Source organism: Antennarius striatus, chromosome 16 (genome assembly GCF_040054535.1).
Source record: "Antennarius striatus isolate MH-2024 chromosome 16, ASM4005453v1, whole genome shotgun sequence".
Lineage (NCBI taxonomy): Eukaryota > Metazoa > Chordata > Actinopteri > Lophiiformes > Antennariidae > Antennarius > Antennarius striatus.
Window position 1 is genome coordinate 8,915,807 of NC_090791.1, and position 14,520 is coordinate 8,930,326.

The window sequence follows — 14,520 nt, forward strand, 5'->3', positions numbered from 1 at the left end:
TGTGTGTGTGTGTGTGTGTGTGTGTGTGCGTGCGTGCGTGCGTGCGTGCGTGCGTGCGTGCGTGCGTGCGTGTGTGTGTGTGTGTTCATCAACTAATTCCACGTGTTTGTATTTTTTGAAACATCTCAATTGCAGTGTGTACTGTATGTAAATTTTCCTGCACAGCTTAAAACTGCCTCAGGACTGTATGTGTGTGCAATGGGCATTTGTTCTAACCCTCATAGGTCAGGGCTACAGTCTGAAATTACCTATGAGGACAAACTACTAGCACCACTACCCTTACAAACATCTCACATACTCAGACACACACACACACACACACAGACACACACACACACACACACACACACACACACACACACACACACACACACACACACACACACACACACACACACACACACACACACACACACACACACACACACACACACGCCTACACACACTGATAAATAAAGTGTTTTAAGGCAAACTGGTCTCCACAGAAAGGTGAGGGGTACACTGTAAATCAATCATGACAGAACACTCTCTTAAGGGGACGGGGGAGGCATTTCTCTTGTTTTTAACATGAACACACACACATGCATGCATGCACGCACGCACACACATACACACACACACACACACACACACACGCACACACAAAGATGTCACCTTGTCTGACAGCAGCATTGGCTAAAGGTCTTTGCTGTTCACCCGGTCCTGTTTTTATTTACCGATTTTTGGATTTTGTTTTTTGTTTTTTTTATTTGTACACTTTAGTAATCCCCGAATGTAAATTAAGAGCACACTCTAGTTCGGGGGTCACCAAATGGCGGATTGTGGTCTGGATCTGGACTGCGTGATGGTTCTGTCCGGACCCGTGACCACTCCATGATAAATTCACGAGAGTTGATCTTCTTGGAGAAGTTTTTCTGACGGTCACGCTACAGACGGCGGGCGCTGCTACTCCAGTTAACACGGTAATAGCGCCACTCAGGTCAGCCAATCAGATCGTTTGTTTATCTGCTCTGTCAGAGCACCAGGAAGTGAGACAGCTTGCTGCTGCTGCCGCTGAGTTTACCGCTACAGGAGCACAGCGGAAGGGAGACGGTGAGGACAGAAGAGCTCCAAATGAAGGGAGGTTAATGAGGAAGACCGCTGGTTAACAATGAGTGGACGGAGACATTTATGTTTATTCTTCCATCAGACAGTTAAAACCATTTTGCCTCAAATAGTCTGAACCCGTAGCACTATTTAATTAATGAATTAATAACGTGAAGCACCACTACGAAACAGTTTTTGCACAGAATTACCTCCTGAAGTCCGAGCTGAGGGCAAAATGACCGAGAAAAATGCAAATGAATGTTTACTAAAGACATGGTGGATTTTGGGGCAACAGAAAATGTCTTTTAGTGATGGGACAGTTGTAAATAAGTGCTTAAAAGATGTTGTCGACACATTGTTTGAGGGAAAACAGAAAGATGAGATATGTGGAAAAACTCCCAATATCAGCTTCAACAGCAACCAGAAAATCACAAATATTAACAGCTTGATGCAGATACTCAAAGAGCACCATGCATATCTGTGGCCACTGATGAGTTGTAGCTTTTGTGAGTGTCAGGTTCCTTCACAAAGATAAGGAGCTCTTTGCTGATTGTAACACCACTATGAAACACACACAAGAAGAGAGGACATACATGCAGCAATAAAAAAGATGCTGACAAAGTCCAGTGGTCTGTTGCACCACAGATGACAGAGACCACCACAAGGTGACCACCACCACCACAAGCTGTGCACAGGCACACCTTGTGTACAAGGTTACTTGTGCACAAGTAAATTACTGGCAGGCCACATGCCCCTTTCTCTCATGAAGAAAGTTCTGTTTGCATTTTTCCCCTGAAAGAGCCCGTTTTTATTCATGCTTTCTCAACATGTTAAAGTTTTTTTACTCGAAGTGTAGGCCTTTCACATCTTTAGGCTGGGATGTCTTTAATTCACGAGAAAAAAAGATTATTCAGCTCTTTTTGCAGTTCATTTTTAATTCTGAGGTTTGTGTGTTCTTCAGTCTCATATAAAGGCTTGAAATTTATTTGCCTGGGTCTATTTTTATTTATGGTGAGGTAAAAGAGCTAGCTGTGCACTCACGTAAACATATCCTGCATTTAAAATTGATAATAAATGATAATGTGGACATAGGAGCTGGCTATAAGACACAAACTGGACTTGGGTTCAGACCTTATTTTAAGAGGAAATTTTTATAACTGGAACTCCGTGACTTTTAATTGAATACCCCTGCTCTAGTTCTTTGAACAAACACATGCATATAGCCCTTGTAACACGCACAAACGCACACAGGGGGGCCTGTAGGCATACAGGGCGAGGTAGAGTGGCAGGCAGCTCCTTCATGGTGCGCCTTAAATGAGCATTTGTAAAGGGGGACGGCGCCTTGCTAAAGGGCACCTCAGCAATGGTCCAGAGGTGACACCTCCCACTGTCAGCTCACACTCCAGGCGGCTGGGCAGGAGCGGGAATCGATCCGCCGATCTTGGAACATTGGACAACCCGCTCTACCGCCCTGCCGCTTTACCCCTGAGAAATTACTCTGTGAAACACATTTAATTCATGATAGAATTCACAGAAAGCCAGGGATGTTGCATAAACCATGTTTACCATGAGATTGTAGCACAATATACGTATGATATACACAGCACATATCTTTTATTAAACCAGGTCAAATCCTCTCTAATATGTATGAAAAAAATATTTCTCCAAGAGTGACCTGGACAATTTCTTAATGCTATTCGTAATACGCTTTTGTTTCATTCTTTTAGCTCATATTTAAAAGAAAAGCCTTCAGTGTAAACAAGATTGTTGTAAAAAATCACAATTTAGGCTGAGACCCAGCATCAGTGACGTATTCTTCTATGTTGAGGCAGCAAATCAAATGAACACAACAAAGAATAAAAACTGTGACCTTCATTTGTGTATACCTCCTCTTTCTTCTTGCTCTCCCATGTGTGTGTGTGTGTGTGTGTGCGTGCGTGCGTGCGTGCGTGCGTGCATGCGTGCGTGCGTGCGTGTGTCCCTTGATGGCAGTTAATAGTCCAACATCACCTACTGGCCCGTCGTCCTCGACTTAGTGTTGACCAATCATGTTTCTCATGTTGTGGTCCTGAGGCTTTATTGGCTTGGCTCTCTCAACCACAACAATGTGCATCTGTGGCCACTCATCACCTGGATAACAACCTGAGGCGGCTGAGCATGCTGGCTGCAAATTCTGTTGGCTGTGGATATCAGGTAATTCTCTTTCATGTGTGCATACCTGAGGTGATGAGTAATATAATAACGTGAAGTGAAATTTAAGATCTATAAAAGTTATTAAAGGCTAAATGAGTCCTAATTTTGTGCTTCTTGACCTAAGCAGCCTCACAAATGCCGCTGGTCAATATTAGTGGTTCTGTCGTTTCGGTAACTGATGTGAGCAGCAGTCAGCCCACCCAGATGCCTTCCTCATTCTGGTTGGGTACTTGAACCATGCAAACCCCAAGAGTGTGTTTCCCAAATTACATGTATACTGTATATAAACTTTGTCACCAGAGGAGCTAACATCCTGGACAATGTCTACATGACACATGAAGCGCATGCCTACAGAGCCAACGCTACCTGGGGACGCCCAACCACACTTCTGTTATGCTAACGCCAACATACAAACCGCTCGTTAGAGTCATCAGATCTGCGAAAGGGCAGATACAGTTGTGGCCTGAGGGGTCTTCAGACGCAGTCCAGGACTGCTTCTCCACCACAGACTTGAGTGTATTCAAAGATGCAGCCACCCAAGACACCACAGACCTCCAGGAGTATACGGAGACAGTCACTCCATACATGAAGAAATGGATGGATGATGTCACGCTCACCCAAACCACCTACATTCGAGCCAACCAGAAGCCATGGCTGACAGTGGAAGTCCACAGGCTTCTGAGGGCACGGAACGCGTCCTTCAGAGCCTGGGACGAGGTGGGCCTAAGGACAGCTAGGGCCAACCTATTACGAGGCATCAGAGTGGCCAAGAGACAGTACTCCAGGAGGATCACCACCCACTTCAGCGACAGCAGAGACACCAGGAACCTGTGGCGGGGACTTCCTGACAGGGAGACCACAGGCAGTTCGAGTCAGTAGTACCTCCAGCACCATCACATTGAAAACAGGAGGCCCCCAAGGATACCTACTAAGCCCCCTCCTCTTCACTCTGCTGACCCACAACTGTACACAAACTTATAACCTCTTCATAAAGTTTGCAGACACAACTGTGGTGGGTCTCATCAACAACAACAACGATGAGACAGCCTACAGAAATGAGGTGAGCCGCCTGGCAAGGTGGTGCAAGGATTACAATCCCCATCTGAATGTGGAGAGGACTAAGGGGATTGTTGTGGACTTCCAGAAAGCACGCACCCAGCAAGCGTCACTAACCATCGATGAGGCCGCAGTGGAAAGGGTCATTAGCACCAAGTTCCTGGGTGTAACACTGCATCATTGGCCAAAAAAGCCCAACAGCAGCTCTACTTCCTCCGCAAACTCAGGAGAGCAAGAGCCTCACACCCCATCATGCTCACCTTCTACAGAGGCACCATCGAGAGCATCCTGACCAGCTGCATCACCGTGTGGTACGGCGCCTGCACCGTTTCGTGCCGCAAGACCCTGCAGTGCATCGTGAGAGCAGCTGAAAAGATCACTGGTGTCTCTCTCCCTTCCCTCACAGACATTTATTAAACCCGCCTCACCCGCAAAGCCATCAGCTATGCAGGTGAAGTGGGTGATCCCACCCACCCCTCTCACAGCCTTTTCAGCTGCTGCCATCAGGTAGGAGACGGCAGAGTCTGCAGGTCAAAACCAGCAGGCTCAAGGACAGTTTCTTTCACCAGGTCGTCAGGAGGCTCAACTCCCTCCCTGCACTGCCCCTGCCACAGCCTTGAACTCTACCCTGCCCCCCAGCACCTGACTACCTCTCTCTCTCTCCCCGTCAACTCGGGGGACTGCGCACACGTCACTTCCCCTACGGGATTAGAGTGTATAGAGATGTTTACTGTCCCTTTGTGTTTCATCTTATACTTTGTGCCGTTTTGTCTGTTGTACCTCCTGTGTTGTACTGTCTGTTGTACTGCCTGTGCTGTACTGCCTGTTGTACTGCCTGCGCTGTACTGCCTGTGTTGTACTGTCTGTTGACCGTGGATCTGACAAGACTGCAATTTCATCCGTGCTGTATGTCGTGCATATATGGTACATTTGACAATAAAGCTGACTTTGACAAGTATATCTTTCTAAATATACACTATTTTTTTTAAGTTAAATAGATTTTTAATACTGACAAGAACTTATCATGGAATGTAAGCCAGACAGTCAAAGTGTTTTTTTGTTGAATTTCTGAACAATGGAATTTGGAAATCCTAATATACACCAAACTGGCAACATAAGAAAATGCTCTGTTGTAATCTATATCATTTAGCAGAGGATATAAAATCAATGTTTGGCTGCATGAAAAGTGGTCATTTAATTGCATTCAGTGTAACATATTGTCATACGGTGTTTGCCAAGATGATGAACAGATTGCTAAATACCAATGATTTCCTAATGCTAATACAGATTGCTTAACAGATTCACAAGTTTTTTAGTGTCAAAATTATTTTCTAGTTTAAAAAAATGAGTATAGACCACAACCATAAATGCTATCCCTTTGTTTTAAATTTTACAACTTTAGGACAGACACATTGTAATTTTGTGCATTGTTAATACAAACACAACAACACTTGCATGTAAACACAGGTTGTGTGAATCTATCCTTGCTTTGCCAGATGGAAGGACCAGACAGGGCTGGCAAGACCTGAAACATCTCCCACTGGCTGTTGGGGAGGGAGCGCATGATGAGGAGGAGAGAAGGGAGTGAATGAGTTTTGGAGGAAGAAACAAGGAGAGGAACAGACGGACTCATCAAGGAGCTGTTCAATTCTGGAGTGCACTCATTTGTAGCAGTTTCCCACTGTTACCGCAGTCTCAATTGCTTCCCTTCCCTGTTTCTGCACTGCTTAAATTACAAACTTCCTCCTCAACTCCCATTCAGCTCTTTCATTCTCCCTCTTTCCCTGACTCCTACTTCTCTTCGCTCCAAATCTCAAACCCTTTTATGCATTAATTGCATCTATCTTCAGTCTCAATTCGTAATGTCAACTTGGTGGAAAGTTGGAGGAAGTCTCTAATTACCGAGGACCAGGGTGAAAACAAACACAGTGTGGCAGGAAGTCTTACAATCAAACAAGCACACAACAAGCAAGATTCAATGTGCATTAACACTGTTAGTCTGTTGGTGTTATAAATACAGAAAATCTAGTGACAGAAGTTTACTGTTTACATCTTATTAACAACAGACATTTTTGAAGCCCCCCCCCCTTTACTTACTTATGTAGTGCACTGGGTGGCAACTTGGTTGTTTTCTCCATCTGACCATAACAGGACGTCTTGGCTTCGGGGATGTCTCCATACTCCTCCAACATAGCCGCAGCCGCCGACGTTATGATCCCAAGACCATCCCGAACTCGTGCCTCCAGTGGATAATCCCAGTCATCATACGACACGGAAATAATTCCTGGTGGAAACTCGTCAGGCGTTATTTCCGGGTTCCCTGTGGTGAGTGATGGCACTATCCAGATGTATCCAAATCCAGTGAGGCCCAGGGAGCGAGCCTCCTCCAGAATGTAAACTGCCTCATCCTTGGAGCAGTAGAGCAGAACCACTGGGGACTGGACCTTCTTAAGCATGATTTGAGACCGGCTGTCTTCCTCCACTGCATCAAGAGTGATGATATTCTGCAGGTCCCAGCCCACAAAACTAAAGCAAAGGTAATGAAGACATGGTTAATATTTAACCAACAGAATTCAAACTTTACTCAGGTACTTGCAAAGTCAGCTATAATCAACCTTTTTAATTCATACTGCCTAATCAACCTTTATAATTGATACTGCTATACGCATCGGGAATGCTAATGTGGTTTATGTCAAAGGAAACACATTAAGGCTAAAATGAATGGTTTTGTATGATGCTCAGCAGGATCCAAAGCACCAAAACTTGAGGATGATGAAACAAAACACACGAAACCGTAAGGCTCAAAGCAACTTTGAAGAGAAACTCTGTTTGTATGATATTACAAAGCAAATTCATGAAATAAATTACAAGTTAAACATGATGCAAGAATTCAGAAATGAACAGGTAACAAAACATGGGAATTGCTGTCCTCTTGAGAGAGATAATGGTCTACAAGTCTTTCATGACACACACACACACACACACACAAACACACACACACACACGCAGAAAGAGAGAGAGGAGAGAGAAAGGGAGAGACTTTGAGATTTTAACATCATAAACATAAAATTACAAAATAATACAAAAATCCAAGAGATTCACGTAAAAGAGGATTTTCAATAGTACTGTTTTTTTCTGAACAAAGAAACAAGTAACCTTTTAACATTTATCAAACTAAAAAAAAACAGACAAAATTAAGAAAAAAAACAATTATCCGTTCTCCACAATCATCTCTTCTACAATCATTTCTTACTTTTTTCCTTAGTTTTTGCAATCTATAAAACTATAAAAACTGGTTTACCACTTCTTATTTTACTTTTCATATAAAAGCTGGCGCTATCCAGGAACATGTTGAGGTCATGAAATTTTTTTCTACTTTTGCCCTTGAACCTTTTGTGTCTTGCAGGAATTTTTTGATCTTGTGCGAATCATATTTTTCTGTTACGGCCTCTTTCAGACTGTTGTCATTTTCATTGTCAGAGCTACTTGTATCAGGAGGTGTCTCAGGTGTTTCTTTAGCAATTTTCTTCGCTTCCCTCATTCTTCAGAGACAGAGAGAGAGAGAGAGAGAGAGAGAGAGAGAGAGAGAGAGAGAGAGAGAGAGAGAGAGAGAGAGAGAGAGAGAGTTACTAGAGAATTCAATACTGCATTACTCCCTGTCATTAAACTCAGAATGCGTACATTTCTGCCCCATCTGGCAGTGAGCATCATTATACTAACAAATGCTTACGATGCCATGAGCATCATCATACCCATACTCACAGTTGCTTACTTTGTCACTAATGTTGTTCCGTCCTTCATCTCTGGCAATTCAATCTGTACTGATTGACGGAAATTGCAATGCCAGAGATGCAATGACAGCACAAACTCAATAATTAAAAATGTATTTGGACGGTTGAAAACAGAAAGATGAAGTTGTTGGTGAAAAGTTTCGTTAGTAGTGGGACAACTGTTCTGAATGTAAATATCCTGCACTCCAGGTTTAAATTATCACATACATGGATGAAAAAAGAGGTTGCCTATCTTTTCGATCTCAATTGTTTACAAATATTATTTTATTTTTCACGGGTGGTCCTGGAACGCATTAACCACGAGTAATGAGGGATTACTGTACTTCATGAGCTCCCGCTACACAACTCCCAAAGGTCTTTGAATGGACTAGCTCATTATACAATTGAAATAACTCATTAGACTAACAGGAAACTCAGTAACATGCCTGCATACCTGTCAACAAAATGGCTGCTGGATGCAGCCTTCAACAGTAACAGTGGAAGAGCACATGCTTCCAATGTATGGTGCCCTGGGTTTAATCCTCGGCATCTGCAGCCTTAGGGGTGCGCACGCCAGTGTCAACTGTAGGCTTGTTCCAAGCCCTGATAAATTTAGAGGGTTGCAGCAGGAAGGGCATTGGGCATAAAAAAAACTTTGCCAAACAAATATGAGTGTCCATCTAAAACGTAAAAAGGATAACATGCTGTGGCAAACCCTACAGGTAAAGGAAGTTTTAACGGTTCTATAGCAGGACCTGTTTGTCTGCTGCATGTTCTAATGTCTTTCCATGGTCAGATTGGTCTTTTACAACTTCGTTGCTATTAAAACTGCCTTGCCAAGTCACTCAGAAATCAGCGCTTGAAATTGACTTTGTGTAATTGTTGGTAATTTAGCTTTTGATGAATCTTAATTCAACAGAGTAAGGAAAATTGGGATGTTGGTTTTCTCTATCGAAAATTTATAATGCGGTGTGGTTTCAACTAAATTATTGTAAATGCATTATTTGGAGTAGATATTGACTGGAAATATCTGATGATGATATAGATGCACAATCAAAAGCCTTGGGATGTTTAAAGCTGCCAGTTAAGCATTTACTAAGATTTTGAAATACCTGACTGGACATTTTAAACTAACGTAGTCTATGCTAATGCATACATACAGACAGACAGATACGCACACACAAGCATGTGGAAACACACACACACACACACACACACACACACACACACACACACACACACACACACACACACACACACACACACACACACACACACACACGCAGCATGAAGAGTAACTGCTAATGAAAAAGTCCCTCCTCAGCTGGGCATTGATATATCTTGGGCTCAGACTCCAGCCCTTGCCAACATTCTAGCGTTACTGGACATGCATCATTAATCTGACTACAAATTAAATTTTTGACTCTAAAAATTATGGCTTGTTCTCTTCAGCAGTTCTTTTCTCGGTATCTGCAGGGAGATACAGCATCAGTCAAATTGACCCAAGCCAAAAGTAAAGCCAGCTCCTGTCTGGATTCAGTTTCAGAATGAAAGTTTCAGGATGGAGATGAAAAAGACAATTCTGATACTCAATCAAACTTTTTGGTTTATTATGTGCAGTATATTTTTTACAAGTTTCTCTTTTTAATGTTAACCCCAAAATGCTAACATGCTTATTCATTAAGCTTGAATGGTGTAGGTAGTAAACATTATCCCTGGTTTAGCATGACTTGTAAACATTTTTTATCACCGTAGTCTGTCCTCCTAGATTAATTATTTTGTTTCCATATATTTTACTCATTGTTTGTTTTCATAATTAAGATTCTCCAAATTAAGTTTGTCAAATTGATGCCACAGCTGGCAAAGCAACTCTCTCACCAAACACATCCACATCTGCACAGACAAAGCAAATTCCCCGTGGGATCTCTATGTTTGTTCAGTCACACGATGCTGCATTATTTTGTTGTCTTCCCTTATCTGCTTTAATAGTTATCAGATATTTAAAATACAATTTAAGACGATGACAATCAACATGTGGAGAACGATGTAAAGTGAATCTCCTTATCCCACCTGTTGTCGACAGTAGTCTTTAGGATATTGATGAACTCCTGGTAGCCAGGGAACTTTGATGTGACAATGGAGAAGATGTGCCAGTCATACTCCTCCATGATGTTCAGCATCAGAAGAGCCTCCTGCTGGATGGAGGCACCAAACTGGAAAAATGTCGACTTCACATCCTGATAAGAGAAGTGATGAAGGGAAGGAGAAAGGGAAGGGTAAAAGAAGGGGAGGGAGAGTTGAGTTAGTTGAGCATTTCTGTTGAGTTTTATATCACTTCCCAAAAACTATTTCAAACTGCATTTTAGAAATATCAATCCACAACAGAGCATTTAAACCTTGGTGACTTACAGTAGGCATGCTCTTGAGCGTGCCTACGCACACACACACACATGCACGCACACACACACACACACACACACACACATACACACACACAAAAGGAAGGGGAGAACACACAGATATACACACAGAGATTGGGAGTAATAGACTTTCTGTGGAGGAAATATATGGATGAGGGGCTCGCAACAATTCTATTAAGTCCAAATTGGATTGGTGTGGTATGCGGCAGCCTGAAGAACTCTATGGACATGGTGGTGGAGAATGAGAGTTACATTTACTTTGAGTAACACATATCCACTCAATTAAACAGAGTTAGAACAATTTGCCACTTAATTCAGCCAAACTGAGCCATAATCTTGGATTGGACGGACAAGTGCTCCTGCAGGTGGACAGATCTGCTCGTTTATGTTGGAGGGTTAGTTTAAGATGATTCATTATGAGGCGAGTTACTAAAATGAAGTTAGATTTGGTAGTATAAAATATTGACGAAGAGGTAATGCATCCCAAAATGTGTGGACTGGAAAGTGCTGCTTGTTTGCTGCCTTGATACGTGTTTGTGTGTTTGTTTCTGATACCTTGAAATGTCAGGGAGTTTACACTTGACTTATCATGACACCACTCATCTCTAGTCCTCTAATTATGACAGACCGCAGGTGGGTGTGTGTGTTTATGTGTGTGTGTCTGTGTGCGTGTATGTGTGCGCGCTAGTGTGTGTGTGTGTGTGTGTGTGTGTGTGTGTGTGTGTGTGTGTGTGTGTGTGTGTGTGAGTGTGTGTGTGTGTGTGCGTGTGTGTTTGGCTGCAACCTGACAGCTTGAATAAAACAATAAGAATGGAAAGCTAACAGAAGCGGAACAAAAGACTGGAGTGAGAAATATGTGACAAATGAAGAAAGTAGAATCAGCCCCGTGTCATTTTACAGGATTCCACCTGCTCTCCAAATGAATAAATACACCACAACAAACACTTACTGTCACACATAAATGAATTAACTACATGTACTGTACAAATCACCTAAACCTGCGGCATGCATCTAAAATAATTCATTCACAGTGTGACTGAAATGGGAACAGTACTTTATACACCTTAAAAACAAAAATTCAGACATTTTAGGAACATAGTTTCATGGGAAACCTCCAGTTGCCGTTGGGGTCATGTATTTTAGGAAGATCTATGACTCTACTTAGTAACATTTATCGTCTCCTGTATTTTTTTTCAAAGCAGAAAGGCAAGATACAGCAAATTTGGACCCTACAGGAAGCCATACTGTCACACATCTTATTCTACACTCAATACTACCTTTTTCAACTGCCATTGCTGCTGGCCCTCTAAATGACATGAAGCCATCCTCAGTGGGAATGTGAACATCAGATTAAAAAAAAGGCTGTTTTTAAACCGGAGATGAAAGTCCTACATATACATCAAGAGAAAGCACTGCACGATTGAGTGCTAACATGATGAAGCCATAAAAATATGTCAGGCCCCTTCCTGGTGAAACATGAAGCCTTCATTTCAATAGACCCCCTCCACCCCACCTCCAACGAGGAGCTGCGGCCAATTTTTAATCACGTCGTGTAATTTTAACTTAAAAATAGAAACAGAGATTAGACAAGATGATTTGATTAAATGGATTCCATTTATAATCTCAATATTTTTCTGCTTTTTCCTTCTAGTCAGTTACAGGCTACTGCTGTGTGCTGTGGTGCTCTGCTCCATTTACCCGTCCTTTTTTTTTTTACCCCTCTTTTTTGTTCCACGTACCCTTTGAAAGTAGAACAGATCTAAGCAACAGGAATAAGTAGAGAGCAGGGAAGCAGAACACAGGGACCAAAAGTATTGGATTGCATGTGCAACCATATCAGTGCCCTACGTGTAATTTCTTCTTTGCATGCTTGACCTGGCATTTCTTTTTTCATTGTGTTAACAGGCCCTGAATAATGTGTCTATTCGCTGTTTGCATTATTTGTGAGAGTAGGTGTACATCTCTGCTCTCTGCATATCAAGGCTGCTGTTTATTGGCATCGTTTCTGTGTGTGAGTTTGGCTCATGGATACACTGACTCAAATGCTCTTCAGAGGCTCTCAGCATAGCCTGGCGTGTTTATGTGTGTGTTTGTGTGAGTGTGTGTGTGTGTGTGTGTGTGTGTGTGTGTGTGTGTGTGTGTGTGTGTGTGTGTGTGTGTGTGTGTGTGTGTGTGTGTGTGTGTGTGTGTCCTAATGGGGTAGAAACTGAAGCATGGTGGGACAAGAGGGAGGTCATGCTATAAGACATGTCACTCCCTGTCTTCATCACAGCAGAGGCTGATATAAAATATACTACATACTAGGGTGGTCTAGGAATAGAGAGAATAACATAAAGCAGCAGAATGATCATCTGGTGTTACGATATTTCTGTATTAAAATCTATACCTGTGACATGTTGATAAAACAAATGCCTCACTCAATGTGTCCCATAATATTGATTAGATTTTACTTTTGTGCTCCCTTGTCCACAATTCTAGATTTTCCTCAGTTTATTCCACAAAAATAATTCTTGAAGTGTGTGAAATTGCCTTTTCACAAAATCTACAATGTCATAGTTTTGCAGGAGAGTGGAGATCATTTTCTGTTTTTCAGACAGATATCCTACTGCTTATCCTTCAATTTTCTTCAGAAATTACATTTTGACAGACACTGGTTTTACAAGAAAGAAATTATAAAGTCATACCAAGATTACTACTTTGGCAAAAGATCACATCGGTTATGAATGCTTTCTAGAGACATGCTTCAGTATTACTAATGTTTTTGTTTTTTTAAAGAAAGAAAGTGTCTTTGCCTGTCTTGTACGATTGGTGCTCCAGGTAACCCTCAATGTGCAAATCCTAATTCCAAATTCACTTAACACAGTTCTGAGGGCTTTACAATCTGTACAGAGCAGCAGGTTCTATCATTACACCTACAAACCACTTCCTGTACCCTGTACAGGGAATAAATACAGAAGGTCCAGTGAATCTGATTAGTTGTTTGTCTTTCTGTGTGGCTCCGTGGTGAACTGACAGCTCTATGCCTCTCTGTTGTACTAATGTCTCTTTAAGATGGTCTGACTGTTAGCAAAATTATACAAAAATGGCTTAATGGGTTTTCATACTGCTTGATGGAGGGGTTGGCCCATGACACGGACACAACCATTACATTTTGGAATGGATCCAGATAAAGGAGTAGAGTCAGGTCTTTTTTCATCTCTTTTTCTGAAAGCATGCATAAAGTACTTTAAAACACAAACTTAATGAAATAGAGAAGAGGAGAAGATATTTTTTGGATTAGAACTGGATGAAGAAATAGATCAATTAATTTCAATCAATTCATATGCCACTAGAAGATGAATTATGCCCGAATTCCTTGATGAATTTCACTATCTTGGTGGAGATATATGACAAAAAATAAATTTTGGTAAATTCAATGCCAGACTTTCTCGGGGGAAGTCATTTTGATAATGATGCCTAATTAAAATTTAGGTTAAGGTTAATTCATTAAATTTAATAAAATGGAGATTCAGGCCTTATGGAAGCCTAAACGTTATTGGAGGTATCTAATTTCATTTACTCTTGATTTCTTTTGTATTACTTAGTTTTTCGTAGGCAGTTTAGGTGGGTGAGGTAAAGATGTCAAAAAGACTTAGATTAAGAATAGGTATAAAAAAGGAAAACAAGAGTGATTGTGATAAAATTTATAAACAACACTCAAAGAGAGGAAATGACCCCGAGAGTGGCAGACAGAAGATCCAAAGAGACATGAAATTAGATACAAGGAGGAATAAAATATGGATTAAGGACACATGAAAAGAACAGGGATGGATAGAGCTGTGTAGGACAAAATGATATGTGACTAAGCAGCGTGTGATTGTTTCTAATTGGGATGACTCACAATCCATGGCATTAGAAAACAGCCAATCATAACTTCTGATTTCATCCTTGTCAAGTGTGACCTGTTTTCTTTCCACTCACACCTTAAGCAGGCAGTGCCCAGAAACACAACACAC

The 14,520-nt window shown here is 41.8% G+C and overlaps 1 protein-coding gene across 1 annotated transcript in view; it reads right to left on the minus strand.

Moving 5' to 3' along the window:
• Positions 1-14,520, minus strand: part of grin2aa (glutamate receptor, ionotropic, N-methyl D-aspartate 2A, a) — a 130,003-nt gene that overhangs the window by 39,649 nt on the left and 75,834 nt on the right. Inside the window, exons 2-3 of the mRNA XM_068336676.1 lie at positions 10,176-10,342; positions 6,433-6,861 (exon numbers count right to left, since the gene is read on the minus strand). Of these exons, the coding sequence (XP_068192777.1) occupies positions 6,433-6,861; positions 10,176-10,342 (596 nt within the window). The remainder of the gene's footprint in view (positions 1-6,432; positions 6,862-10,175; positions 10,343-14,520) is intronic.